This window comes from Aotus nancymaae, unplaced genomic scaffold, assembly GCF_030222135.1.
Source record: "Aotus nancymaae isolate 86718 unplaced genomic scaffold, 86718_ANA_hifiasm-v0.15.2.pri h1tg000083l, whole genome shotgun sequence".
NCBI lineage: Eukaryota > Metazoa > Chordata > Mammalia > Primates > Aotidae > Aotus > Aotus nancymaae.
This window is the reverse complement of record NW_026988498.1, coordinates 8,235,388-8,263,142: the sequence shown is the minus strand read 5'-3', so window position 1 is coordinate 8,263,142 and position 27,755 is coordinate 8,235,388. Positions and strand designations below refer to the sequence as shown.

General features: G+C 50.1%; 1 protein-coding gene across 1 annotated transcript in view; it reads right to left on the bottom strand.

Moving 5' to 3' along the window:
* The window catches only part of CAMK1D (calcium/calmodulin dependent protein kinase ID), a 446,292-nt gene extending 420,519 nt beyond the window's left edge, over positions 1-25,773 (bottom strand). The window contains exon 1 of the mRNA XM_012443436.3: positions 25,337-25,773. Coding sequence (XP_012298859.1) covers positions 25,337-25,428 — 92 coding nt within the window. The 5' untranslated portion in view covers positions 25,429-25,773. The remainder of the gene's footprint in view (positions 1-25,336) is intronic.
* Positions 25,774-27,755: the final 1,982 nt, after the last annotated feature.

The window sequence follows — 27,755 nt, the reverse complement described above, 5'->3', positions numbered from 1 at the left end:
AAAAATACAAAAACATTAGCCAGGTGTGGTGATGTGTGCTTGTAGTCCCAGCTACTTGGGAGTCTGAGGTGGAAGAATCACTTGAACCGGGAGGTGGAGGTTGCAGTGAGCCGAGATTGCGCCACTGCACTCCAGCCTGACACTTCGTCTCAAAAAAAAAGAAAATCGCCAAATACACGCTGCTTCCCATAAATAATGTCAAGACCACAACAAGCCATGTTTGAGAGGGGAAATCCCAACGAGGAAGTAATAGAGTAATGGCATTCAGCAGGATACCCCAGGACACAGCCCACCCGGGATACCCAACGAATGGAAGGACAGAAGAAGACAAATGTCATTTATGTTCAGCTTTGGGCCGTTACTGGGCAAGAGTCTTTTTTGGAGTAGCCGCAGCACTAAAGCAGGATCCTAAAGACAGTTCCCTGACAACTCACCCTCTCCCAAGCATAGCAAGGCGGTATCCAAGGAAAAGGTCCTATAAACAGACAAGGGGGAGAGGCAGGGCAACGCCCCGTGGATTAGACACTCACTGCAGCTAATCCACGCACTCAGGGAGCAACCCTCACGTGGAAGACGGGGATGATTTACAGAGACGAAATCCAAAGGAAGAAAGTAGAGGCGGAATGTTCTCAAGAACTTATCAGTAACAAAAACATTTAGAAAAGCAGGCTCTCTAAACCACTGTGGAGACAATTCCGTTACTCAGGATTTTTAAAACAGAACCAAATAAACTCACCATCCATTACTCAGCTTGCGAGGTATTTTGGAAAATCACGTGAAAGAGATCACATGCAAGAAAGTGTCCCCTGCTCTCAAGAAGCTTTCGGCTGCATCAGAGGAAATTCTCCCAAAAGCAAAACACATCAGACACTGAGTGGCTCACGCCTATAACCCCAGCACTTTGGGAGGCCAAGGTGGGAGGATCACTTGAGGTCAGGAGCTCGAGACCAGCCTGGGCAACATTGTGAGAGTCCCCATCTCCACAGAAATATTTCTAAAAATAAAAAAAATAGGACAATTGACTCTCAAGAGTATGAGTTGAAGACTGAAAGAATAAAGGCAGAAAGGGCCAGGCGCAGTGGCTCACGCCTGTAATCCCAGCATTTTGGGAGGCCGAAGCAGGCAGATCACCTGAGGTCACAAGTGACAGACCAGCCTGACCAACGTGGAGAAAGCCCATCTCTATTAAAAATACAAGATTAGCCAGGCATGGTGGTGCATGCCTGTAATCCCAGCTACTCATGAGGCTGAGGCAGGAGAATTGCTTGAACCCGGGAGGCGGAGGTTACAGTGAGCCAAGATCTTGCCGTTGCACTCCAGACTGGGCAACAAAAGCAAAACTCTGTCTCAAAATAAAAGAATAAAGACAGAGAAGCCCAAAGTAAGCTACAAAGCTACAAGCAACTGGGAGCAGTAGGTAGAAGGGAGCAGATCTGAGTTGGCCCTGAAGAATCAGTGATGGGCTCTGGAAGCAGGAGCAAGAACACAGAGACTGGAGTGAGCCTGTGGGATCTGCAGGACACGGGGCTGTGTTTCAGGATGCACGGGGAATGGTAGGACATGGGGAATGGCTAGGAGCCAGCTCTTCTGACCATTACTCTAAACCGGCTTCCTTACCCAGGTTGGTCGATTTTGCTCCCTGAGCAAATTTTTTTTTTTTTTTTTTTTTTTTTGAGACAGAGTCTTACTCTGTCTCATGGCTGGAGTGCAGTGGCGCAATCTTGGCACACTGCAACCTCCACCTCCACCTCCCGGGTTCAAGTGATTCTCATGCCTCAGCCTCCCAAGCAACTGGGATTACAGATACCTGCCATGACACCTGGCTGATTTTTGTATTTTTAGTAGAGATGGGGTTTCACCATGTCGGTCAGGCTGGTCTTGAACTCCTGGCCTCAAGTGATCCTCCTGCCTTAGCCTCCTGAAGTGCTGGGATTACAGGCATGAGTCACTGCATCCGACCTCCTTTTTTTGTTTTTTGTTTGTTTGTTTGATACAGTGTTGCTGTGTTGCCCAGCTAATTTTTGCATTTTTGAAAGAGATAGGGTTTCACCATGTTGGCCAGGCTGGTCTCAAATTCCTGACCTCAGGTGATCCGCCTGCCTCAGCTTCCCAAAGTGCTGGGATTATGGGTGTGAGCCACACATCCGGTCTGCCCCCGAGCTCTTAATAGAGAAAATGTGGCGCATACCCATGTCCCCACCATGCAGAGCAGCAGATGGCAGGCAATGTAAGTATGGTATGAAGTGTTTAAAGGGTTCATAGGGAATAAGAGTTTTAGTTTTTTTGGTTTTTTGGGTTTTTTTTTTTTAATGGAGTCAGCTGGAGTACAGTGGCGCGATCTTGGCTCCTTGCAACCTCCGCCTCCCAGGTTCAAGCAATTCTCCTGCCTCAGCCTCCAGAGTAGCTGGGATTACAGCGGCCCACCACTATGCCAAGATAATTTTTATATCTTTAGTAGAGATGGGGTTTCACCATGTTGGCCAGGATAGTCTCGAACTCCCAACCTCAGGTGATCCACCCGCAACAGCCTTCCAAAGTGCTGAAATTACAGGCGTGGAGCCACCATGCCCAGCCTATTTTTATAATGTCTTTTTTTTTTTTGAGATAGGGTCCCCAGGCTGTCGCCCAGACTGGAGTGCAGTGGCGTGATCATGGCTCACCGCAGCCTCAACTTCCTGGCCTCAGGTGATCCTCCCACCTGTCTCCAGAGTAGCTGGGACCTGAGGCAGGCACCACCACACCCAGCTCATTAGGCATGGACACAGTACCAATTTCCGGGAAGAAAAGGACCACATCTCTCAGTTGCCACTGAAGCCCCAGCTGGGAAAGCAACCAGCCTTAAGCAAGCGCTTGACAAATGTCTGCTAAATGAATACCTGGTGGCCACCTGGGAAGCGGGTCACTTAAGAAGCTTTACCAGAAAAACGATTCCATTACCAGCTCTTACGATTCATCTCCATCTACCACTTCTGTTAAAAATTGCTCACGGCCGGGCGCGGTGGCTCACGCCTGTAATCCCAGCACTTTGGGAGGCCGAGGTGGGCAGATCATGAGGTCAAGAGATCAAGATACATCCTGGCCAACATGATGAAACCCCGTCTCTACTAAAAATACAGAAATCAGCTGGGCGTGGTGGCACGTGCCCGCAATCCCAGTCACTCCAGAGGCTAAGGTAGGAGAATTGCTTGAACCCAGGAGGCGGAGGTTGCAGTGAGCCGAGATCGCACCACTGCACTCCAGCCAGATGACAGAACCAGACTCTGTCTCAAAACACACACACACACACACACACACACACACACACACACACACACACACATACAATGTAAAAGATTTTCTAGGCCAGGTGTAGTAGCTCACGCCTGTCATCCCAGCACTTTGGGAGGCCGAGGCAGGTGGATTACCTGACATCAGAGTTCCAGACCAGCGTGGCCAACATGGTGAAACCCCATCTCTACTAAAAGTATAAAAATTAGCCGGGCATGGTGGTGCACGCCTGTAATCCCAGCTACTCGGGAGGGTGAGGCGGAGGTCACAGTGAGCCGAGATCACACCACTGCACTCCAGCCTGGCACCATAGTGAGACTCCACCTCAAAAAAGGAAAACGAAAAACACAAACACACACATTAGCCTAGGTCGACACAGGACTGGGATCATCAGTATCATCTTGCCGTCCACATCTTGCCGTCCCACTGGAAGGTCCTGAGGGGAAGGATCACGCATGGAGCTGCCACCTCCCACGGTAACAATGATAACAGAACAGTGTAAAAGACTTTTTAGGCCAGGTGCCTAAAATTCTGGATACCTCCTGGAGGACCTGCCTGAGGCTGTTCTACTGTTGACTGTTTTTATCTAAATAAGTAGAAGGAGTATACTCTAAAGTAACAATAAAAAGCACATAGCAAATACATAAACCAGTAACACGGTCTGTACCTCATAACATGGAATTACCAAGCATTAGGTACCGCACACAATTGTCTGTGCTGGGCTTTATGCAACCGGCAGTGCAGTCGGTGTGTTGACCGCAGCATCACCACAAATGTGAGTAACGCACGACGCCACACATCACGACAGGGACAACGAGGCAACAGGAGTGTCTCAGCTCCATTATAATCGTCCCGGGACGCCACTGTCACACACGCAGTCCGTGTATCGCTGACCATGTTTCAGGTGGCAGTTGCCACAGTATCTAACACCTGGTGAACGCTCAGTAAATGTCTGCTATTATGACTACTAAATAATATTAATAACTAATAGAATTAATAATCTTATATTTAATATATTAATAACGTAATGCTTATTTTTTTAGACGAAGTCTCACTCTGTTGCCCAGACTGGAGTGCAGTGGCGTGATCTCAGCTCACTGCAATCTCCTCCTCCTGGGTTCAAGCCATTCCCCTGCCTCAGGCTCCTGAGTAGCTGGGATTACAGGCACGTGCCACCATGCTCAGCTAATTTTTGTATTTTTAGTAGAGACAGAGTTTCACCATATTGGCCAAGCTGGTCTTGAACTCCTGACCCCAAGTGATATAACCGCCTCAGCCTCCCAAAATGCTGGAATTACAAGCGTGAGCCACCACGCCTGACCAACCACGCCCAGCCAATACATAGTTTTAATAATGCTATTTAAATATATTATTAAAATTACGTATTCCTTTATCTTACAGAAGCCAGCATCCTATTTGGCACACAGCAGCTCATTATATACTCATTGAGCAATGCTATCTAATTTCTGACTTCTGGAACTTTCTTAGGCAACAGCTCAGCTCACTGTCCCTGAGCCCCAGTCCCAATGAGGTAACCTTCTACCACTGCACAGTCACACTGTTTTACTGTCTCCCTAAAAAGTTCCCTCAGGACAAGAACCATGTTTTGTTTACCAGCACTTCCTGAGTGCCTGGCATGGAGGGGACTCAACCCATCGTATCTGATGGTTTTGGTTTTGTTTTGTTTTGTTTTAAAGCTGTGGGATCTGCCTCTTAATTCTCCAAAGTCCTGGCTGGATGCGGTGGCTCACGCCTGTAATTCCAGAACTTTAAGAAGCCAAGGCGGACTTTACCTCACTTGAGGTCAGGAGTTCAAGACTATCCTGGCCAACATGGTGAAACTTCCTCTCTACTAAAAATAAAAACTTAGCCTGGCACGGTGGTGCGTACCTGTAATCCCCACTACTCGGGAGCCTGAGGCAGGAGAATCACTTGAACCTAGGAGGCGGAGGTTGCAGTGAGCTGAGCTCACGTCACTGCACTCCAGCCTGGGTGACAGAGTGAAACTCCATCTCAAAAAAAAAAAAAGAGAATTCCTATGATGGGACAGCCACCACCAACAGCGGGAGGAGGGGTCAATGTCCTAAAGAGGCCACCATGACCACTCCGCCTTTTATGACACTACCTAGGTGTCTCACCAGCCAAGGCAGGGCTACCACGTAAAGCAGGCAGAGCCCCTCCCTCACCTAAGCCACCTGCACAACAGACGTGGCAGCAAGATCAGTGCCCCCAACAGGAAGACAAATCCCATTCTTCTTCCCATGAGCTTCCACAGAGACCATCAGAATCACCACGATCAGGCTGAACGTGGCAGCTCACTCCTGTAATCCCAGCACTTTGGGAGGCCAAGGCAGGAGGACAGCTTGAAGCCAGGAGTTCCAGTCCAGTCTGGACAACAAAGAGAGAACCGATCTCCACAAAAAATAATAATAATTAAAAAAAACAATAGCCCGGCAAGGTGGCGTACACCTATAGTCCCAGCTACTAGGGAGGCTGAGGCGGGAGGATGGCTTGATCACCTAGGAAGTGGAGGCTGCAATGAGCTACCACCACACCACTGTGCTCCAGCCTGGGTGACAGAGCAAGACCTAGTCTCAAAAATAAAAATAAAAATCACAGAGCTCACAGAGACAGAATATACTAGTCTCTCAGCATTTCTCACAGTGAGCCTTCAAAACTGTTCACTGAATGAACAAACGAACAGACGAATGAATGAATGCTATGACTCTGGCTGACTTTACCAGCCTCTGACCTCCTCTTTGGCATAATCGCCATGACTGCCGCCCTTTAATTCTAGTCCAGCCCTTTGTGATTTCAAGTTTTCTCTCCCATCTCTTTCTCCAGGCTCACTCTTACAAAAGATAAATTACTTCACAATGATGTATACATTGCTGGGAGTGCCTAATATTTTATACTTCAGAAAATGCTGTAGGCCAAAGGAACAAAGTCTGTAATGGTATTCCTGAAGGCATCACAGAGAGGTCTTTCCTCAGAAGTTAACACATGATAAGGTGTAACACCTATCTATCTGCCTAAAAAATTAAAATCAATGCCCTTTCATTTAGCACCTGTAATCTGTGACATGTGTTATAATCCATTTTTTTTTTTTTTGAGGCAGGGTCTTACTCTGCCACTCAGGCTGGAATGCAGTGGCGTGATTCGGGCCTCTCAAAGTGCTGAGATTACAGGCGTGAGCCACTGTGCCCAACCTGTAATCATTATTATTCTTGTTATTGCAACAAAACCTCACAACAAGCTAGATCCGCCCGCCTCCGCCTCCCAAAGCGCTGGGATTACAGGTGTGACCCACAGCGCCTGGCCAAATTTTTTTTAATAGGACCTTGCTGTTTCACCCAGGCTAGAATAGAGTTGTGCCATCACGGCTCACTATAGCCTGAAACTGTGCCATCTCCCGGGAGCCCAAAACTCTTGGGCTCAAGTGAACCTCCTGCTTCAGCCTCCCAAGTAGCTGGGAGTATAGGCATGAACCACTGTGCCTGGCCAACAAACTTTTATTTTATTTTATTATTTTGAGATGGAGTCTTGCTCTGTCACCCAGGCTGGAGTGCAGCGGTGCGATCTCGGCTCACTACAACCTCCAACTCCCAGGCTCAAGTAATTTTCCTGCCTCAGCCTCTGAGTAGCTGGGATTACAGGCATCTGTGACCACGCCTAGCTAATTTTTGCATTTTCAGTAGAGACAGGGTTTCACCATGTTGGCCAGGAGGGTCTCGAACTCCTGACCTCCAGTGATCTGCTTGCCCTGGTTTTCCAAGTAGCTGGGATTACAGGTGTGAGCCGCCAACCCAGACACAAACATGTATTAAACACGAAGGTATCCCACCCGAGCCAGGCGCTGCCTGTGTGTGAGGCCGGCTCTGCTGGGGCCTGGGAAAGCCTCTACGTAGCCACAGCACAGGATAATCCTAAGTCAGGTCTTCACAGAGACTCTGCGGGGATCGGAGGCGCCTGTTCTCTGCTCTCTGCTCCCTGAATTGGTTCCCTGTCACCTACTTAGGGACACAGGGCCTGGACCCCCCGCAGGCAGGGGGGAGGCAAGCAGAGCAGCAGGGGCACCGACTGCCCACAGCTCCTACTTCCTCAGGAGCCACACACATCCTCCAGAGCTCCTTTCACATCCACAAAGCGAGTGACAAAGGAATAGAGACACAATGGCTGAGGCCACCCAACCTCCAGCACCGACTGCGTCTTCTCTGGTAACCAGCCCTCTGCTCTGTCATGACGCCTCCTAATGACCACAGTGCACATCCTCATCCATAACACAACAGGAAGATGACGTGGCCAAAGCCCAAGGCCTGGAGGTGACGGAGATTAACTGAGGGACCCGGGCAGTTCACAACATCTCAATGCACCTGTTTCACAGCCTGCAAAATGAGAGCGCTAGTCTAGCTGATCATCTAAGTTATAAAGACCTCACTTCTTCTTTTTTTTTTTTTTTTTTTTTTTTGAGACAGAGACTCGCTCTGTCACCCAAGCTGGAGCAATCTAGGCTCACTGCAACCTCCACCTCCTAGGTTCAAGCAATTCTCCTGCCTCAGCCTCCCAAGTAGCTGGGATTCCAGGCACCCGCCACCATGCCCCGCTAATTTTTATATTTTTTAGCAGAGATGAAGTTTCACCATGTTGGCCAGGCTGGTCTTGAATTCCTAACCTCAAGTGATCCGCCTGCCTCAACCTCCCAAATTCTGGGATTACAATCATGAGCCACCATGCCCGGCCCCAAAGACCTCATCTTCTAAGCCAAGGAGTCCCCCGCCCCCAGGTCATGAACCGGTACCAGTCTGTGGCCTGTTAGGAACTGGGCCATAGAACAGGAGGTGAACAGCTGGCAACCAAGCAAAGCTTCATCTGTAGATGCCCCCATTACCCGCATTACTGCCTGGGCTCTGCCTCCTGTCCAATCAGCAGTGGCATTAGATTCTGATCAGAACACAAGCCCTACGGTGAACTGCGCCTGCAGGGGATCTAGGTGGCCCGCTCCTTATGAGAATCTAATGCCCGATGATCCATCACTGTCTACCACCGCCCCCAGGCGGGACCGTCCAGTTGCTGGAAAACAAGCTCAGGGCTCCCACTGATTCCACATTATGTCGAGTTGTAGAATTATTTCATTAGATATTACAATGTAATAATACTGAAATAAAGTGCACAACAAACACAACGCGCTTGAATCATGCCGGAACCATCCGCCTCCCCCGGTCCATGGAAGAACTGTCTTCCTCGAAACTGGTCCCTGGTCCCTGAGAACCACCGTTCTAACCTCAAGAACTTCCAAAGACTGCATTCTGAAGAGGGGCTGGCTTCAAGGTTTGGGGCGTCTGCACGTTGGCAGAAGGCAGGACTGTGCGTGTAACAGTATTTATTTTATGTCACGAAGCAACTGAGAAGCTGGCTTCCTGTGTCTTACCCTAAGCAGGGAGCGTCAGCCACACTTGGATATGAATATTTTTTATCTCCTTTTTCTCACAAGTATAATTAGCTCTCTGGAAGTGCGTGGAGTCGGGTCTCATCTTGGCGGCAGGAACCGTCCTACTGCTGATTCTGGGGATGTGTTTAGAAGTGGTCATGAGGATAAATAGACGGTGACTGTGAGAAGAAGCCAAGCAATGCCATCACCACCACCATCACTGCCAAGCTACACAAAATACTGACACACTACACGTCTGACACCCATAGAGCTCACAAAGACTATAGCTTACAGAGGTCAAAGCCACCCCTATATCCACAGCCAATTCTCAACAGGTGCACAGTGATTCAGGCACACCACCTGCTAATATACTGAAATACCTCGCGTTAGTACAGAACCACAGCCCCACCCCCGCAGGTCCAAACCCACCACTAATCTCTGGGGTTTCTCCCAAGATCTCCCCCCAGCGCCCCGGAAGGACTCAATGCCCAGGATCCATCCAGCCAACGACTAACTCTTTTTTATTCTTTTTTAAGACAGAGTCTCGCTCTGTCACCCAGGCTGGAGTACAGTCATGCAATCTCAGCTCACTGCAACCGCGGCCTCCCGGGTTCAAGAAATTCTCCCGCCTCAGACTCCCAAGTAGCTGGGATTACAGGCATTCACTACCAGGCCTATCCTCTCCGAGTCTTGATGACCTTGTGTGCCAAATGAGGTGAATGACACTCGCTTACCTTCTAGACTTTTTATAAGTCCCAAATGAAATGAGGAATGTGTGATGCTCGGCATATATTATAGTAAAGGCCTAACGTTAATAGACACAGGAGGAATTACGATGTTATGAAGATTATAGCTTTAAAAATGCTTCCTTCTCGGCTGAGCGTAGTGCCTCATGCCTGTAATTCTAGCACTTTGGGAGGCTGAGGTGAGCGGATCACTTGAAGTTAGGAGTTCAAGACCAGCCTGGCCAACATGGTGAAACCCCGTCTCTGCTAAAAAATATAAAAGATTAGCCGGGCGTGGTGGTGCATGCCTGTGGTCCCAGCTACTTGGGAGGCCGAGGTGGGAGAATTGCTGGAACCCAGGAGCCGGAGGTTGCAGTAAGTCGAGATTGTGCCACTGCACTCTAGTCTGGGCAACAGAGTGAGCCTCTGTCTCAAAGAAAAGAAAAAAAAATTTCCTTTTCCTCACCATCAGTGTCACATTCACCTCTGGAAACCTAGCTGTTATCTTTTGGGCAGACGTCCTGTGGAAGTTGGCTCAGACGTTGACCTTGAATCTGAAAGTTATCAACACAAACCTCAAAGTTTCATGGTCTGTTTTCTCTGGCTTTATTTGAGTGTTGTTACATCGTTTTCATTTTTGGTTTTTAAGCGATTGGTGCCTTAAGAAAAATTTAAAAGAAAATTAGAACAGCAACATGTTATCCTTGCAGAGAATTTGAAAAATATGGAAAAACGTAAGGAAGACAGTAAGAATCGGCTGTTAGGCCAGGCGTGGTGGCTCACGCCTGTAATCTGAACACTTTGGGAGGCCAAAGTGGGCAGATCACTTGAGGCCAGGAGTTTGAGACCAGCCTGGCCAACATAGTGAAACCCTATCTCTACTAAAAATACAAAAAAATTAGTCATGATTGTGCTACTGCACTCCAACCTGGGTGACAGAACAAGACTCGGTCTCAAAAAAAAAAAAAAAAATACTCAGCAAGGATAAAACCAAGATTCCACAGTTTGTTTTTTGTTTTGAGACAGAGTTTTGCTCTTGTTGCCCAGGCCGGAGTGCAATGGCGTGATCTCAGCTCACTGCAACCTCTGCCTCCCAGGTGCAAGTGATTCTCCTGCTTTAGCCTCCCAAGTAGCTGGGATCACAGGCATGCGCCACCACACCCGGCTAATTTTTGTATTTTTAGTAGAGATGGGGTATCGCCATGTTGGCCAGGCTGGTCTCGAGCTCCTGACCTCAGATGATTCACATGCCTTGGCCTCCCAAAGTGCTGGGATTACAGGCATGAGCCACCATGCCCAGCCGATTCCACAGTTCTTAAATGGCAGAGCTAGGACTCAAGCCCAGACCTCCTGACCTCCGCTTCCTTCAGTGGGATGCCACAGCCACCTCCCAGCGACTCCTAAGAGCCTACCTAAGTCAGGAATTTTGCAAGTAGGTTGTTAAACCACAGGGAGCTTCGAATCCTACCAGATGGGAGTATTTACACCATGGAAATCAGCAAATGTTACAAATCAGAACTTCCCTCCCACCAAGACCAGTTTATTAGCACACAGCTGACTCCAATGGCTCCTTCCCATACCATAACACATGCACGCACAGAGGGTGAGGTTTGGCTTTCTTTAAAATATCAGTCAGACTTCTCTATCCATTGACTCCACTAACCAGCTTGATGTTAGCAGCCTGATAAAAAGAGAATGATGGCCGGGTGCTGTGGCTCATACCTGTAATCCCAGCACTTTGGGAGGCCGAGGTGGGCAGATCACTTGAGGTCAGGAGTTCAAGACCAGCCTGACCAACATGGTGAAAGCCCGTTTCTACTAAAAATACGAAAAAATTAGCCAGGTGTGGTGGTGCATGCCTGTAATCCCAGCTACTCGGGAGGCTGAGGAAAGAGAATCGCTTAAACCCAGAAGATGGAGGTTGCAGTGAGCCGAGATCGCGCCACTGCACTCCAGCCTGAGCAACACAGAGAGACTCCATCTCAAAAAAAAAATAGAATGAGCACCAGAGTCAGGAGACTCCTAACTTTCCACATGCTCCTTAGCAACCTCTTCACCTGAGTCATTTTACCTTCTGACCCTCCATGTCCTTATCTGTTAAATGAGGTCAGTAACTGCTGCTCATTCACTAAGAGTCAGAAAGAATCATGGATGCCAAAACCACATTGCAAACTGCAAAACAGCAAGCGGCTGTGGAAAACAGTACGGCAGTTCCTCAAAAAATGAAATCTAGAATGACCATCCAATCCGGCAATTTCGCTTCTGGCTATATACCCAAAAGAACGGGAGACAGGCACTCAGACAGCTGCACACCATGTTCACAGCAGTACAATGCACAACAGCCAAGAGGTGGAAGCAACCTGTGTCCATTAACACGCAAATGAATAAACAAAAATTAGCCGGGTGTGGTGACACACACTGTGATCCCAGTTACTGGGGAGGCTGAGGCAGGGGAATCGCTTGAACCCGGTAGGTGGAGGCTGCAGTGAGTGGAGATCGTGCCACTGCACTCCAGCCTGGGCAACAGAGCGAAACTGTCTCAAAGAAAAATACTTAGGGAAAAATATTGTGTCTGTACTGAACATATACAGCCTTTTTGTCAGTATTCTCAAAAGAATACAGTGTTCCAACTATGTACATAACATTTACATTATATTGGGTATTACAAGTAATCTAGAGATGATTCAAAGTACATGAGAGAGGAAGCCGAGGAGGGCAGATCACCAGAGGTCGGGAGTTCAAGACCAGCCTGGCCAAGGTGGTGAAACCCCATCTGTACTAAAAATATGAAAATTGGCCACGCATGGTGGTGGGGGCCTGTAATCCCAGCTACTTGGGAGACTGAGGCAGGAGAATCACTTAAACCTAGGAGCCAGAAGTTGCAGTGAGTCAAGATCGCACCACTGCACTCCAGCCTGGCAACAGAGTGAGCCTCCTCTCAAAAAAAAAAAGTCAAATATGAAGTCTTGTTATTATATCAAATACTATATCCATTTGTCAAAGAAGCTGAAAGGGCCACAGAAAGCCAACACTGTCCATCACGACTAGGGCCCCAAACTCCGTTTTTACTGACCATGCTAACACACACCAAAAAATCCAAGGAGCATAATTCTTGTGCGTTATTGCCAAATGCTGGCTGTCCCCAGTTCATATGCAAAGTACGTTCCGAGACGCCACTGAAAGTTTGTGGTTACTGCTGTTGCTGCTGTCTGAGGCACGTTCTTACAGAAGTGGAATTTTTCATGGTGACCTGAATCCTATTCCGACCTAAAGACGCCCTGGTGTCCACCGCAGCGCCGTTACGGTCTCTGAACTCCTGCCCTGGCCCTGGAGGAAGAAGGAAAGATGGGAGAGGCAGCAACACAGCAGCCTCCCTTTCCAGAGCCCAGGACATTTTAGGGTCCAATTTTGCAACCGTCGATGTAGGTTGGTTTGAGGGTCCTTTTCCCAGAGCCCCAGTGCATCATTCCCACCGGCCTCACTCAGCCCTCAACTCCTCACTTTGCCACGGATTTGAGCCTCCCAGGAATGAAAGTACTTCTTCTCCCTTCTGCCTCCCATTCAAACGCTAATTAAGTCTTGAGAAAAAGTTATTTCCTTAAAATCACTTACATCGTAATGACTGGCAGCCTCTCAACCTATTTCGAAGTATTTATAACTTGTCAAGTTTTAAGGCAAATTCGAAGCAGTCTTTTTTCAAGGTTAAGGAAGTATCAGCCCATAAATGGGAGGACACCTGGGGGCAGGGGACACTGGCCTGCCAGCCGCTCCATGATCCCTGCTGGCTTTGTACGACTTCTCTTTCCCCATCCACACATTTTCCAAAGCTGCACAGGTTTAGGGTTTTCCTTTTTCACAACACTTTGGGCCTTGTACGAGGGGACAGGGTTGTGTTGGGGAGGCAGGCGGGACTGCCACTTGAACATCAGAAACTGTCTGAGGTTTTATTTAATACGATACCTTTAGGATTCCATTTACGGCACCAAATCCAATTTATTGTAAAACCAATTTCAGTGATCTGTGTTGTGGTCATGAAAGACAGAGAAAGGTCCTCTCAACAACTAGAAATATTGACTACTTTCAGTTGGAGGAGCTTTTTCTTCCTCTGCTCAGCCTGTGATAGAACCACCAATAAATCATGACCCTGGATGTTGTGTGACTGCCAAAGGAACTGAAATGGACAGGTCAAGAGAAGGAATCATGCCCGATTTGGAAATTCACTCCCTATGTGTTATGCTAACATCCTGTAACCTGGGACATTGAAAGCTTTTGAGATCTCCTCCCACCTCCCATGCAAAAATCCCCCAGAAGGATATTCTAAATAAATACATGTTCTTACGTGATATATACATATGCATATTGCCATTTTTAAATACTCTAGCATTAAAATAAATTCAGTACCTATAGGTTTTAAACTATGAAACTCCACGATGGTTAGACACTGTAAGAAAGTTACTTAAGTCCTCAAATCAACACAAGTTTCAGTAAGAAACAAAGCAGAAAGCCTGAAGCAGTTTCCCGAGAAGAAAAGCATGTCAAATCAAAGAAAAGCCAGTCTGCCTGCAGACCTCCGCGCAGTGAGAAGGGACTCTTGCCCAGGCTGATGGAGACGGAGACAGATGTTTTAAAACCAGCTAAGAGTGCAGGGAGAGGTGCAGAGAAAAAAATGCGGAGGAGCTACCCAGAGGGAGGGCTGAGCCTGGGACACACAGCTAACTAGGTCACTCCAGCGCCGAAGCTGGGCCAGAGGACGTTTCAGGCAGAGTCTTTTGCTTAATGCTAGCATTACATGAACTAATCACCCCTGTTGGGAGCAAATGTTGAATGGCTCAGCGTGCCTTCCAAATCTGTGCAAATGGCCTCTGAAGAGCAGGGACAAATGAGAGAGAGCGGGCATTTACTGTGCACACACCCACGTGACGCGCACTGCTCTCAGTGGTTTGCACGCACCCTCGTTTCATCTTCACCGCAAGCCTCACATTAGGTTCGAGTGTTATCCTGTTTTACAGATGAGGACGTGAGGCTCAGAATGGTAAAATAATTGGCCCAAAGCCATACAGCTAGGAAGCTGTGGACCCAGGATTTCCACCCATATCTGTGTAACCTCCAAGTCTATGTTCTTAGCCACTCACTGTACCGGGAAGAACAGCTGTGGACTGCTCTTCCCTGGCTGATTGAAGAACTGTTTATGGTTTCTTAAATCAGTTTCAGGGAAGATTAAATATGCACCATCATGCCTATGTGCAACAAGAGCTTCCAAAAATCAATTTCCAACAGATACTGACATGTTCTTCTCCACCGGAACTGGCCCCAAATGTCCAAGGGAAGTCAACCTTGGCTGCTGGAGGCAACTACAGCTTGATGACAGTTACCATATATTCAATCCCAGTTATGTGCCAGGTACCTCACACATGTCACTGAATCCTTACAACAATGCCACGAGGCAGCAACTCCTGTCTCCCTCTTAAACTCAGAGAGATTAAGGAATCTATCCAGAGGCATTCAGCTATGAATGCCTGTACCAGAACAATCTTTCAATCATGTTCTATTGCCTCCCCTACCTGGCCTCAGCAAATATACCCTATGAAAGGCTTACACTCAAGGTTCAGTGTTAACCAGGAGACAGAATCCCCCATTTCTTTTTTTTTTTTTTTTTTTGAGACAGTCTCACTCTGTCGCCCAGGCTGGAGTGCAGTGGTACAATCTCAGCTCACTGCAACCTCCACCTCCCAGGTTCAAGTGTTTCTCGTGTTTCAGCCTCCCGAGTAGCTGGGATTAGAGGCATGCACCACATGCCAGCTAATTTTTGAGTTTTTTTTTTTTTTTTTTTTTTTTTTTGAGACGGAGTTTTGCCCTTGTTACCCAGGCTGGAGTGCAATGGCGCGATATCGGCTCACCGCAACCTCCGCCTCCTGGGTTCAGGCAATTCTCCTGCTTCAGCCTCCTGAGTAGCTGGGATTACAGGCACGCACCACCGTGCCCAGCTAATTTTTTGTATTTTTAGTAGAGACGGGGTTTCACCATGTTGACCAGAATGGTCTCAATCTCTTGACCTCGTGATCCACCCGCCTCAGCCTCCCAAAGTGCTGGGATTACAGGCTTGAGCCACTGCGCCCGGCCTGAGTTTTTAGTGGAGACAGAGTTTTACCATATTGGCCAGGCTGGTCTTGAACTCCTAAACTCAGGTGATCTACCTGCCTCAGCTTCCCAAAGTGCTGGGATTACAGGCATGAGTCACTGCACCTGGTCCCCCACTTTTTTCTCTTTCTTTCTGGGGACATGGTCTCTGTTACCCAGGCTGGAGTGAACTGATACCATCACGGTTCACTGCAGCCTCAACCTCCCAGCCTCAAGTGATCCTCCTGCTTCGGCCTCCCAAAGTGCGAGGATTACAGGTATGAGTCAGCACTCCAGGCTGGAAACTCTCCATTTCTAAGTCCTGCTGAAAGATTTGGAAAAATTGCACATGACATGGAGAACAGATAGCTGAAGGTACAAAATGAACTTGACCTATGGCATGTATTTGGAAGTTACCTTTGATCTAACTGGAGCCTGAATGATCAATACACTGCATAATAAGTGAAAAAAAAAAGAAAAGAAAAGAAAATCAAGTGAAATCTAATTAAAAAAAAAAAAAAAAACTAGCCCAAAGAAAAAGAGATCTCCCTCACCACAGAAGGCCAAACGGGCATAGCGAACATGAACTGAGATCAGGCTGGAATCTTTCCCAAAGTCCATGTGTCCTCCTGGACTAAATAAGCATGGAATTGGCCATTTTGCATCAGGGAAATAACTTGGGTCCACTGACTGGGGCACCAGGCTTCATGGTGGCCACCTCTAAGCAGATCCTTCATTAATTAAAGAAACATAATGGCCGAGCGCAGTGGCTCATGCCTATAATCCCAGCACTTTGTGAGGCTGAGGGGAGCAGATCACTTGGCATGAGGCATTTAAGACCAGCCTGGGCAACATGGTGAAACATCCTCTCTACCAAAATTACAAAAATTAGCCAGGCATGGTGGCATGTGCCTATAATCCCACCTACTTGGGAGGCTGAGGCAGGAGAATCGCCTGAACCCGGGAGGCGGAGGTTGCAGTGAGCTGAGATCGCATCCCCGCACTCCAGGCTGGGTGACAGAGTGAGACTCTGCCTCAAAAAAAAGAAAAGAAAGAAAGAAACATATCCCCGGTGGGCAAGTTGACCAGTAATGTGACAAATCTCCGCTGGACCAATGCCTAAGCCCTTCCAGAGGAGAGAGGAGGAGAGGCAGGAGGACAGAGATTGAAGGGGATTTAAGGAGATTTATTTGGGGAAAGGAAAGATTAAAGAGATTTACAGAGATCCAGCCAAAGAAAAACTCAACAAGTTAACCCCTGAAATCCTCCCCTGAGAGCACACAAATGTCCACCTGGCACCAGCCAAAACTAATTACTGTCCATTCAGTTGCCAAGTTTGAACCAGAAATATGTACTTGAGACATAGTCGTCATTAGCTTCTCCAGGAACAAGCTCCAACCAGAACTCCCATTTCCCAAATCTCACTTTACTAATCAATAAGGACACTGAAGTTTGTTCTCTTTATTTATTTATTTTTTTTAGTGCACTCTCACTCTGTCAGTCACCCAGTCTGGAGTGCAATGGCGTGATCTCAGCTCACTGCAACCTCCGCCTGGGGTTCAAGCAATTCTCCTGCCTCAGCCTCCCAAGTAGCTGGGACTACAGGTGCACAGCACCACGCCTGGCTAATTTTTTGCATTTTTAGTAGAGACGGGGTTTCACCATGTTGGCCAGGCTGGTCTCGAACTCCTGACTTCAAATGATGGCCCGCCTCAGCCTCCCAAAATGCTGGCATTACAGGTGTGAGCCACGGCGCCCAGCCTGTTGTCTTTTTCAATCAAGAAAAACTTTTAGAACAGGCATGGTGGCTCATGCCTGTAATCCCAGAACTTAGGAAGGCTGAGGCTGGCGGATCACTTGAGCCCAGGAGTTTGAGACCAGCCTGGGCAACACAGTGTGACCCCCGTTTCTACAAAAATAAACAAAATTAGGCATGGTGGTGTGGGCCTGTAGTCACAGCTACTCAGGAGCATGAGGTGGGAGGATCGCTTGAGCCCACAAATTCAAGGCCGTAGTGAGTTATGATCACACCACTACACTCTAGCCTGGGCGACAGAGCAAGACCTGGTTTCAAAAAAAACCAAAAAACAAAATATAAAACATCCTGTCAAAGAAAAGTAGTAGTCATAATTCTTGTGTTTACTGTATTTCCCACTGAAAATGTTTGGGCTTTAAATTGCCAGATCAAGTTGGACAGTTTGAGGTTAAAGGCCCACCTGTCAAAGTGATCCAGCTCTTTCGACTGATAATTTTAAAGGCACAAAACAGCACTTTTGCAGTGTTAAACAGCTCTTTCTGCTGCTAACATTTCCAGCCTAGCACAGGCGTTTCCCACTGTGACAGAAGAGGAGGTACCTCAAAGTCCCCCCCAGAATTTCACCTTCAAATTCAGAAATCCCTCCCCAAGGGAGCCCAGAAGCCCAAGGCTTTGAGCTTGCCCTGTAAGTTTCCAGAGCCTCCCAGCACATGGGCAGCCCCAGTGTGCAGACAGAGCAGGTGCTCTGAAAACTCTTGAGGAAACTGAACAAAACCTGCAAACGAACCCTTCTTCCAACCCCAGGTCCTTGGAGAATCTCACACCCCACATCCAGTCCACCAACAGTTCCTACCAGCTCCACCTTTAAAACACATCCAGAATCTGGCTGGGCACGGTCTCACACCTGTAATCCCAGCACTTTGGGAGGCCGAGGCAGGCAGATCACGAGGTCAGGAGATCAAGACCATCCTGGTCAACATGGTGAAATCTCGTCTCTACTAAAAATACAAAAATTAGCTGGGCGTGGTGGGGCGCACCTGTAATTCCAGCTACTCAGGAGGCTGAGGCAGGAGAATCACTTGAATCCGGGAGGCGGAGACTGCAGTGAACCAAGATCATGCCACTGAACTCCAGCCTGGGTGACAGAGCGAGACTCCATCTCAAAAACAAAACAAAAAAAACACACATCCAGAATCCAACCACTTCTCATCACCTCCATGGCTGCTTCCCAATTCTAAACACCATTACCCCTCAGCTGGGTCACTGCAGGAGACGAACTGATCTCCCCACTTCTGCCCCTGAACCCCAACCTTCTGCTGCCAGCACAGCCACCCCAGGATCATGAAAAGCACAAGTCAGATCAAGTTACTTCTGTGCTCAAAACTCCCCAAGGTTCCCCATTTCACTCACAGCGAAAGGCAGAGTCTTCACTGCAGCCTAAGAAGCCCTTGTCAACCTGCCCTCCCCACACTTGCCTTCACCCTCCCCGCATCTGTCTCTCACCTTAGCTCCCCTTATCCTCTCCCTTGACCGCATGGCCTCCTGGAAGCCACTGGACCTCAAAAATGCCAGGCATGGCCAGGCATGGTGGCTCACTCCTATAATTCCAGCATTTTGGGAGGCTAAGGTGGAAGGATTGCTTGAGATCAGGAGTTCGAGACCAGCCTGGGCAACAAAGCAAGATCCCATCTCTACAAAAAGAAAAAGTATCAGCCAGGTGTGGCGATGAACGCCTGCAATACCAGCTACTCAGGAGGCTGAGGCGGGAGGATTGCTGTAACCCAGGAAGTCAAGGCTGCAGTGAGCTAAGATCGTGCCACCGCACTCTGGCCCAATGACAGATGGAGACCCTGCCTCAAAAAAAAAAAAAAAAATTCCAGGCAGGCTCCCGCATCAGGCACTTGCCCTTGCTGCCGCCTTTGACTAGAAGAGTTTAGGTTCAGACAGCCCTTCCAGATCTGCATTCCAGCGTCACCTCAAGCTGCCATCGCCCCACCCCACACATCCCCTTTGGCTCTCGGTTCCTGCCCAACCTGCAGCTTCTAATGTGCTGTTCCTTTACCTTCCTTGCCCCTTGTGATTTCTGTGGCTCTGGAAGAGCAGGCATTCTCGTCTGTTCACTATCTTCTCCTCGGGGCCTAGAATATAGCAGGTGTTCAACTGATATTTTTAAATGTATGAGAGGCTGAATTTACACCACGCCTCAAAACAAGAGGACTGGGAAATCCAAACGTCTAAGGAAGACTGCAGCGGGGATAACCTCGAGGAGAAGTCTAGGGCCTTCCCGTCCCTCCTTTTTTCTCGGTAACGTTCTTCCAAATGCTTCTCATGAACTCTCAAATTCTGAGTAACCCCAGAAAAACGGCAGTGAAATCCATGAGCCAAGTATACGAACCGCCGCAAGTGTCTGTGCGTTCTCTACCCCACCACACACACACATGCGCGCACACACACACGCGCACACACATATACACACGCACACGCACACGCGCACACACCCCACACCACACGCACACACACGTGCGCACACACATACACACGCACGTACACACGCACGCACACACACACACACTACACACACCACACACACACACACACACACACCCCAAAAAGAAAAGTTGAGTCTGTTTTCCATCTGGACTTTCAGACAAATCAATCATCTGTGTCCATAATAGGTGTATTAATGGGCAACTTCAGGCTAAGAAGCGGAGTTTGAGATGAGGGAGGAAAGACGGTGCTTGACCCACAGAAGCTTCTATTTATACTCTTCCTAAAGCAGCGTGCAGCAGGCACTCATTTAATGGAAAAGGAGACACACAGCTATCGACATGAAGTGGAATCAGCGTGCTGGTCCCGAGCTCTCATTTTGCTACTAGTACGGTCACAAAAATGTCCCTCCAGGGCCAAGCGCAATGGCCCGTACCTGCAATCCCAGCACTTTGGAAGGCTAAAGTGGGAGGATTACTTGAGGCCCCGAGTTTGAGACCAGCCTGGGCAATACAGCAGGACCCTGTCTCTACAGAAAATAAAAGAATTAGCCAGGCATGATGGTGCACACCTGTAGTCCCAGCTACTTGGGAGGTTCAGGCAGGAGAATCACTTGAGCCCAGGAGTTTGGGGCTGCAGTGAGCTATGATTGCACTACTGCACTCCAGCCTAGGTGACAGAGCAAGGCTCTGTACCAAAAAAAAAAAAAAAAAATTTCCTCCAAACAGAATTGAGCTACATCTAGCCACACAAAGAGCGCCCCTAGGGAACAAAAGCAAATGCCCTCCTTATACAGGGAGCCACAGAATCTTAGGGTTGCCAATTGAAAATTGTGCCAGGCACAGTGGCCCACGCCTGTAATCCCAGCACTTTGGGAGGCCAAGGCAGGTGGATAACCTGAGGTCAGGAGTTCAAAACCAGCCTGGCCAACATGGTGAAATCCGGTCTCTACTAAAAATACAAAAATTAAGCCAGGTGCAGTGGCTCATGCTTGTAATCCCAGTACTTTGGGAGGCCAAGCTGGGCAGATCACAAGGTCAGAAGTTCGAGACCAGCCTAGCCAACATGGTGAAACCCCGTCTCTACTAAAAATACAAAATTAGCCGGGTGGCACATGCCTGTAATCCCAGCTACTTGGGAGGCTGAGGCACAAGAATCACTTGAACCCAGGAGGCAGATGTGAGAGTGAGCCAAGATCACGCCATTGCACTCCAGCCTGGGCTACAGAGTGAGACTCTGTCTCAAAAAAAAAAAAAAAATTAGCCAGCTACTCAGGAGGCTGAGGCAGGAGAATCGCTTGAGCCTGGGAGGTGAAGGTTATAGTGAGCCAAGATCACACCACTGCACTCCAGCCTGGGTGACACAGTGAGACTCCATCTCAAAAAAAAAAAGAAAAAGAAAATTATTTCATCTTCCCTGTTCCCCTCCCCCCAGCCTGCCTTGATTTTATAGATGAAGAAACTGAGACAGGGCGAAGGCAATGTAGGTCAATGTCCAAGCAGCCCACAGGCCACAAAACGCCTCATGGCTGAGCCAGACCTGGAACCCAGTCTCAAATCCTCCACCATCCCTTGTCCAGCCATCTACAGACAGGAATGACTTCAACTTCAAATGTGCAGTCTATATGAAAAACATGTATTCCTACCCCGCGGAGATGAAGATACATTTTCTAGGGCATGTCATGTTCTGTACTCCAGGGGAAATGAGGTTTGTTGGGAGACTCATTCTGTAATGTGCCAAGTACCCAGGCCTCTCCATTCACAGGCATTTCACAGCCTGGAAATTGAAGAAGTGACTTGGATGAGTCTGGGGTACTTCCTGGACACCACACCGAAGCTTTCTTCCCATCCATGTACTTCTCCAAGTAGTATTTTAGGGTTTTTTTTTAATTTTTATTTTTTTATTTTTTGCTTCAGAAATCAATGAAAGATAGCTACAATAGAGATGGCCTGAACAAATCCACCAACAGAAATGTGTACCCCTCATAATTTGCCATTACATAATATTTACTTGCTCTCATAGTGCGCCGAGGGTCTGAAAACATGCTGACTAACAAACAATAATTCAGTCTCACCATCTTATTCAGAGATATGGGTATGTTCTGGGACTCCCTTTTATAGGAGGCTGAACTGAAGCGTACAGGTTGAAAGGTTTCTCCCTGAGACCTGACTCAGAGGTGCGTCAGACAACCCAGACGAAACCACAAAGCCCAGTCCTTTCTCCGTGTTGCTCTTTGCTTCCTCAATCTCATTTCCACCCCCCGGGGCCAACCTTCACTCCCGTTTAGCCCCCACTCTAACCACACAGACCAAACGCCTTGACCCCTTAGCTTCCAACAGTAAATGCTCTGCTCTGTGAGGCAAGATACGTAGATAAGGCAGCAGATATCAGATTACAAAGTCTGGCAAAGTGAGTGCGCCTGCAGCCTCGTAAGATGCTTTATTTTAAACGCACGTGAACACTGGGAGCTAGCTGACAGCCAAGCTTCTTACAGGGCTTTCCTGGCTTCCTATCTTAAAGACGTATGGTGACAGCGGGGCAGAAGTGACTGGAACTGATGCATATTTTGGAAACAAACGCTGGTGGTTAATCTCTGGTGCCTTTCATTTGTGATAGATTTCATTCAAAACAAGAGAAGGGCCCAGACTCAAAATCCACACTGTAGGGACCAGAAGTCACCTCCACATTAAGACTCAGGCCAGGGTCACTGGTCGTGGCCCAGGGTGGAGCAAGCATCTTGAACTGGGGACCACTTCCAGAAAGTCCACCAAGGCAAAATAATGACAATCCAAAAGCTCTGAAATGCTTCCGAGTTTAGATAATATTATGCTATCACGATTGCCATCATTATGCTTTCTTATTTATTTATTTCATTTTAGTTTTTTGGGACTGAGTCTCACTCTGTTGCCCAGGCTGGAGAGCAGTGGCGCGATCTCAGCTCACGGAAACCTCCGCCTCCCAGGTTCAAGCGATTCTCCTGCCTCAGCCTCCCTAGTAGCTGGAATTATAACCACCACACCCGGCTAATTTTTGTATTGTTAGTAGTGACGGGGTTTCACCATGGTGGCCAAGCTGGTCTCCAACTCCTGACTTCAAGTGATCTGCCTGCCTCGGCCTCCCAAAGTGCGCTGGGATTACAGGTGTGAGCCCCCCATGCCCCACCCATTATGTTTTCTTTACTTTAATATTAAAGTTCAATTTCCAAATACTAAAGTTAAGTCAAATTATCTACTAAGCATTTGCCATTACAAAATCTACAAAGTGTGTCAACCCTGTATGGATAATCAAAAGTGACTCTGCCTATCTGTGAATACCGGCTCCGCCACGTAATAGCTAGCTAAGGTTTGACAGCTCACATAATATCTCTGCCGCCTTACTTTTCTCATTTGCAAATTGGGTATAATAGTAAATACCTGCCTCATAGGTTACTCTGAGATTTAAATGAGTTAATACCCACAAGGCATGTAGAATAATACCTGGTCCTAGGTATAGATTTCAGAATATCACCTATGATTACCATGATTATTATGTGGAGTAAAAACATCTTGATCATCACACTGTTTCTCTTTCCCTCTTCTAGGTCCCCTGCCGGCACTACAGTGGGAAGTTCCTTTGCCAAGAATTGCATCCCAGGCAGAAGGCAATGCTTTGGGACCCTAAGAGAGACCCATTCCCAAAGCTCACAGGGAACAAGGCTGGAGTCCAAGAGGCTGTTCTTCCAGAGCTGTACTCTGGCACCAGAAGGCAAATTCCCATTTTTCCCCAAGGTGAAAACCACCCGCAATCATCTCCAAACAGGCTGGCCGAGGCTCAGCAGCCCGCCACTGCAGAGGTGCAGCTGCAGGAGTCAGTTAGGGGACAGTGCATCAGTCACCCAGAGGCTGGAGGCCAGTGTGGGGGGCTCAGTTGGGAACAAGGCACGCACAGGAAGGCACTCACACACGGTGGGTCCCCACGCTCTCACACCCTCTCATCCTCATCGGCCGCCACAGCTCGGGTCCTGGATGACAAGAAAAGGCCAAGCTTTCTTGGTACTCAGTAACTTGAGCATCTCAGAATCACAACCCCAAAACCGAATAAACCTCAGTGGCAATCTTCAAAAGTTTTGACCCAAACTAACCCCTTACCTGGCTGCACTGAGAGGACACCCCAAATCCTTCTTTATTAAAAAGGTACGTCTTTTTTGTTTTCATTTCAACAAAGCTAGCAAAGAGGTGCCCTTCCTGAAAGGCAGCAACCACAGCAGGGAGACCCCACTCCAGTCCTCAGCTACACCTTTCTCGGGAATCAGAAGCAGAGCTGGGAACGCCGCCTTCACAACCCTCCGGGGGACCCCCCCCTGCAGATCTGCGTGGGGGGTAAGGGAAAATAACTGAAGAGCAGCAAACCCTGAGCCTGGAGGCGACGACAATCTGGGTAATGTGGTGCTGGAAAAACAGACCAAGCACAAAAACAAGCACTCTGAAAAAAAGGAAGGAAAAAAAGAGCACCCAACAACACATTGATCTATCCCATGAAATATCTCCTCCTTTTCTTCCCAGCCTAACCAACACCTTCATGAACCCCTGCAAAATGTACACTTCAGACTGCACATCCGTGCGTGAATACACATACACTGACAGATAATGATCCACAACAAACACTGATCGTATGAGGGAAGAAAATAACTTGAACTTCAGACTCATTCGGCAGGTCCTGATTCTCTTTCACTATCAGCCTCCCCACCTATGCTGAGCTGCTCCAAAACAAAACGAACAAGACCCAACTCCTGGGCAGAAAGGGAACGGCAGCCGAGCTGAGCAGCACATGCTTCGAGCGTTCCTGCCATTGACTTCGGATTATTTCTGGTTCCTTGAGACGCAGCCATCAGCATGGGACTCAACGCAGCCCGGAGAGCACCGCCCGCGCAGCGACGCGCACAGACCCCTCCCTTGGAGATGCGCTCCCCGGCGCGTGCGGCCGAGCCCACGAGAAATGCACAGACCCTCCCGGGAGGCTCTGCCCACGTGTGACCATGAGCCCTGCGAAGCCCTTCCCTTCCATCCTCGTGTGGCCACCCAAAGTCTTGCCTACACCTCGTACGTGCAGATGTCAATTCCATAGGAATACATGATGTAAAGACAAATGGGAATGACTGGAGGCTGATCTTCTCGTGACCACGTCTCGCCAACGCGGTGCGCCCATGCACACGGCGAGTAAACGCACACAGCCGGTAAACAGCCATCCCCACCATGCTCAGCCCACAGTCACGCGTGGGGAGAAGGCAACGGAGAGGGCGGCGGTGGCAGGGGAAGTGGGAAGTCGCCCGCCCGCGTGGGCTGCTCCCTGACAGCTCGGCGCTGCCCCTCCCCCTCCCGGGAACGGAGCCCACCCTGGGGTCGCAGGCCCACGCGTCGCGCGCGCTCGGGGGGCTCTGCAGCGCCGAGAACGGGACAATGAAGACGCAGCGACGGGCCGGGTTCCTGCCGCGGTGGTGGCGGCGGCGGTGGCAGCCGGAGCCGCCCGTGCAGCCCCCGCCGCGGCCACCTCCGCCCTCACCTCCCCGGCCCCACTTACGTTCCGAGGGTCTCCTTGAACTCGAAGATCTTCTTGATGTCTTCAGCCTGCTTTTTCCAGGAGGAGCTGCTCTCGCCGTTCTCCCGGGCCATGGCCGACAAGCGCGGCGCGGAGGGGCGGCTGCGGGCGCGCTGGGGAGGGGGCGCCGGGGGCGCGGCGCGGGCGCAGGGGCGGCGGGGATGCCGGGCGCCGAGCCGGGCAGCTTCGGCTGCGGCGCGGCTTCCTCCTCTGCAGTTTCCTCTTTCGCTCTCGCCGCCGCCGCCGCCGCGGTTCCTCCCTGGCTCTTATTTCTGCTGCTCTCGGGCACAGACTTCCTGCCGCCGCCGCGCGCCGGCTCCTTTGCTGCCGCCTGCCAGCCTCACTTTCTGCTACTTTCTTGCCTCCCTCCCGCTCCCTCCCCGCCGCCTGCCGCGCTCCCCACTCTCGCGCCTCCTCCCCCTCCTCCCCCTCCTCCCCCTCCCGCGGGCTCTCCGCCCTCCCAGTGAGCCCCAGCCGCTCCCCGCCTCCCGCGCGCCGCCTTCGGGGATGTCCCGCTCCCCTCCCGGGAGCGCCGGGCCGCGGCCGTAGCGCCCCCTGGAGCCCCGGCGAGGGCGGGTGCGGGCCCCCGGCAGGTGCGGGGCGCGCGCGGGAGAGCCCCAGCCCCTCGGGGAGCTGGACGCGGAGCCAAGTCTGGGGGCGCCGGGGCTTTCCCGTCTCTGGCGGGAGGGGGCGCCTCTGCGCGGCTCGGAAGCGCTGAGCGGGCGGGAGTGCGCGGCGGCCGGATGCGGGGCGCCGAGGGCGGGGCGCCTTCCCGCGCTGGGGCGGGTAGCACGGGGGACCCGAGGGGCGCGGCGCGGCGCGGCGCGGGGCGGGCGGGGGCCGGTTGTTATGGCTACGGGCGGCGGCGGCTGGGATGCAGGCGGCGGCGGGAGCTCCCCGGGCCCGCGCGGCGGGCGGGAGCTCGTTCGCATTGCACCAAATCGGTTTCACGTCAGTTTCGGGACGGACCCAGGAGGAGCAAGCCGGGGAGCCTCCGGGCGGGCACGCGCCGGACGCACCAGCAGCTGCCTCGTGGTCCCTTTGCGAGCAAAACTCCCAGGGGTGTTTGGAGGCCCTGTGGGGGCCCCGGCGCTGGGCTGGAGGAGCCGGTGGAGCTGGCCGGCCTGGCTACCCTGGCTCACGCTTGGCCCCTTCTCGCATCTCCCTCTCTCCTCCTAGAGACTTAGTGGAAAGTGATCGTCTGCCCCGCAGTCCCCTCGAAGGAGGGGCTCACCTGCTTTCCTAGGGGCAGGCACCCGCTTTCCTAAGGGCTGCCAAAACTAACCCAGAGAATTCCCTCCCGACTCCCATCTCCCAGCTGTACGTTGGCCTGCCCGCCGCACTCCTGGTGTCCACCTGTCAGAGGGCGGCCCACGTGCTCCAGTTCCCTGGTCCCTAACCTGCAGGGGCGGCCTCTTGATCGGAAAATTTTAGTTTTCTTGGTATCAATACTTCCTCTCCCCGGGGCCCCTCCTTGGAGTTGGATAAACAGCCCTGTCTCTTGACTGGGGACACCTGTCCCATTTTCCCAGGACTGTTCCAATTTCACTGTAAAATGAAAAAAAAAAAAAAAAAAGAAGCCTGCTCCCTGTAAAGGAAATTTCATCCAGCACCTTCTACCTAGTTCTGACTCTGGCTGGAGTGGAGGCAGGCCGGATGCTCTCCCTCAGCTTCTTCCCTGACCCCAAAGAAGTCAGAGGACATCCACCAGTGCGGTGGCTCACGCCTGTAATCCCAGTACTTAGAAAGGCCGAGGCGGGCGGATCACGAGGTCAGGAGATCGAGCCCATCCTGGCCAACATGGTGAAACTTTGTATCTACTAAAACTACAAAAATTAGCTGGGTGTGGTGGTGCATGTCTGTAATCCCAGCTACTTGGGAAGCTGAGGCACGAGAATCACTTGAACCCAGGAGGCAGAGGTTGCAGTGAGCCGAGGTCACGCCACTGCACTCCAGCCTGGCAACAGAGCAAGACTGTCTCAAAAAAAAAAAAAAGAATGCCGGGCGCGGTGGCTCACGCCTATAATCCCAGCACTTTGGGAGGCTGAGGCGGGTGGATCACGAGGTCAAGAGATCAAGACTATCCTGGTCAACATGGTGAAACCCCGTCTCTACTAAAAATACAAAAATTAGACAGGTGTGGTGGCGCGTGCCTGTAGTCCCAGCTACTCAGGAGGCTGAGGCAGGAGAATTGCTTGAACCCAGGAGGCGGAGGTTGCGGTGAGCCGAGATCGCGCCATTGCACTCCAGTCTGGGTAACAAGAGCGAAACTCCGTCTCAAAAAAAAAAAAAAAGAAGAAGAAGAAGAAGTCAGACGACACCCTGGCATCCCCATTCATAGGACCTCCACGCTAGTTTCCATCTTTCAAAGATGGAGCTTAAGGTTCTCCAAACTGAGAAG